This window comes from Silene latifolia, chromosome 8, assembly GCF_048544455.1.
Source record: "Silene latifolia isolate original U9 population chromosome 8, ASM4854445v1, whole genome shotgun sequence".
In the NCBI taxonomy this organism is placed as follows: Eukaryota; Viridiplantae; Streptophyta; class Magnoliopsida; order Caryophyllales; family Caryophyllaceae; genus Silene; species Silene latifolia.
In genome coordinates this window covers 19,774,331-19,776,380 of record NC_133533.1, presented here as the reverse complement: position 1 = coordinate 19,776,380, position 2,050 = coordinate 19,774,331, and the positions used below count along the sequence as shown (strand labels likewise).

Sequence of the window (2,050 nt, the reverse complement as noted above, 5' to 3'; positions counted from 1 at the left end):
TTCAGGAATATAGAAAACATTATGCAATATCAGTGTATCTGTTAGAAAGACTTGCCCAGTTCTATAGACTGATTTAACAGTGCCATCAGGTAACCCAACTAACACAGGAACCCTGAGTTGCTTTATATTATGCAACAGACCCAAATTAAAGGTCATGTGATCAGATGCTCCTGTGTCAACAATCTAGACAGAAGAGCTATTGCAAGAATTAACAGCAAAAGCATAAGAAGAGAAAGTACTTGCAAAGTTAATAGATGACTTAAGAGCACATCCTGCAGAAGTAATAGTAGCAGAAGAATCGGAGATAGCCATCAAGACACTTTGAGTAACTGAGTTGATAATGCCTTGATAACATCAGAAGAAAACTGAGACTGAAGTGGATCACTGCAGCTGAGAAGTCGAGGATCGAGACACACGCAGAAAATTATGCAAGGGAGTTGCAAGCTCATACGAGAATCTTGATCAACATCGAAATCGAACATCTCGCATTATTAGCGAAGGCCCGTGATAAACATTTGACCCCTTGCCTGCAGCTTTACCTTTACCTTTCTTAGCAAGATATGCTTTATACTTATAGAAATGATCTTGTATGTGACCCTTAATATTGCAGAAAGTACAGGTTTTCAATTTGTAACACTCCTCAATGGTATGACCATCCCTACCACAATAGGTGCGATTTAAACCCATCCTCATTACCATCCTCTCTCTCGCTTCTTCATCCGAGCATTAGAATCAGGCCCGAGAAGTTATGCTTTCTCTGGGAATCATAAGCAGTGGAAGCAGCAAGAACACCAGCATAATCATTTATATGTTTCTGTTTTTCAATCTTTTGCAATAAACCTAGGGCTTTGTTAATAGGAGGCAAGGGTTCCATTGAAAGTAGAGTGGTTTGCACATGTTCATACCCAGCATTCAATCCCATAAGCAACTGAATTAACTTTGAATGAGCCTCTCTATCAATAAAACGCTTAAGAACTTGACAAGAGCATTTAGACATTACACCACAGGTACACTGGGGAATTGGGTCCAAATTATCAACAATTTCCCAAAGACACTTCAACCTACTGTAATAATCAATGAGAGATGAATTATCTTGACTCACATTACTCAGATCTTTCTTCAATTCATAAAGCTCGAGTGCATTAAGCTGCCCATACCTCTCAACAATCTCTGACCAAAGAGCTTTAGAAGAAGAGGCATACTGTAGGTTGTCACGAAGATTCTTGTCCAAAGAATTCAATATCCAACGCAGAACAAGAAGATCCACATGAACCCACTGGTTGTATTTCTTATCAGTCTTTGGAGGAGCTGCAACTTCACCAGTTATATATGAACCCAGTCTTGTTTTTAGAGAAAAGAGACTGAATCACATCACGCTGCCATTGAATGAAGTTTGAGCCATCAAACAACTGAGCAGTCAGTTGTAAATTTGGCTGATCAGCCGGAGAAAGAAAGAGAGGATCATCAAGCATAGAGTAGTAACTTGATTCAGTTGATTCAGGCATAGCTTCAGAGATGGAGAAACACAAGAAAAGGATAGAATTCTTCAAAAAGAAAGATCTGTGATTGATGAATAACACCAACAGAAACAAGAAAATCTTTGATTTGATCAAAGATCAGATTTTATCTGAGAAAAGCGGAAGCAAAAAGAGAAAAGAAACAGAATTTGGATCGTGTTTTAGGCTGATACCATATGAAATCCTAATCTACCATGATGAGAGGATTGATTGATGAACAAATGATGAAAGAATGAAGGAAAAAGACGACGATTTAGAGAGAAGAAATGGGAGAGAATTATTTTAGAAATGTAATGAATTTTTATTCAGTCAAAAGTGAGTATCATGTTGTTACAATCATTTTATATATAGGCTAGGTAATCCAATCTCTAACTAACTACCCTAACCACTTTGTAACAACTTTCTAACAACCTTGATGGTTGTTAGAGTAACTAACTCTATAACAGATTATATTCCCATAGTTAACAATAATTTGATACGTTCGTAAGAATTAAGAAATAATAGAGCAGGTTTGTGAGAGAGAAGGTCGACCC

General features: G+C 37.5%; 1 protein-coding gene across 1 annotated transcript; it reads right to left on the bottom strand.

The window, feature by feature from the left end:
- Positions 1-715: 715 nt before the first annotated feature.
- LOC141594822 (uncharacterized) lies at positions 716-1,505 on the bottom strand. The gene is made up of 2 exons (XM_074414813.1): positions 1,376-1,505; positions 716-1,314 (listed from the first exon to the last, which is right to left on the bottom strand). The coding sequence occupies exons 1-2, from the start codon at positions 1,503-1,505 to the stop codon at positions 716-718; spliced, it is 729 nt and encodes a 242-aa protein (XP_074270914.1).
- Between the last annotated feature and the right edge of the window lie 545 nt (positions 1,506-2,050).

Bases quoted from the DNA above. Each gene is read 5' to 3' on its own strand.
- LOC141594822 (XM_074414813.1), bottom strand. From the start codon at position 1,505: ATGCCTGAATCAACTGAATCAAGTTACTACTCTATGCTTGATGATCCT. The intron at 1,315-1,375 runs GTGATGTGATTC...TAACTGGTGAAG, and splicing joins AAACTTCATTCAATGGCAGC to TTGCAGCTCCTCCAAAGACT.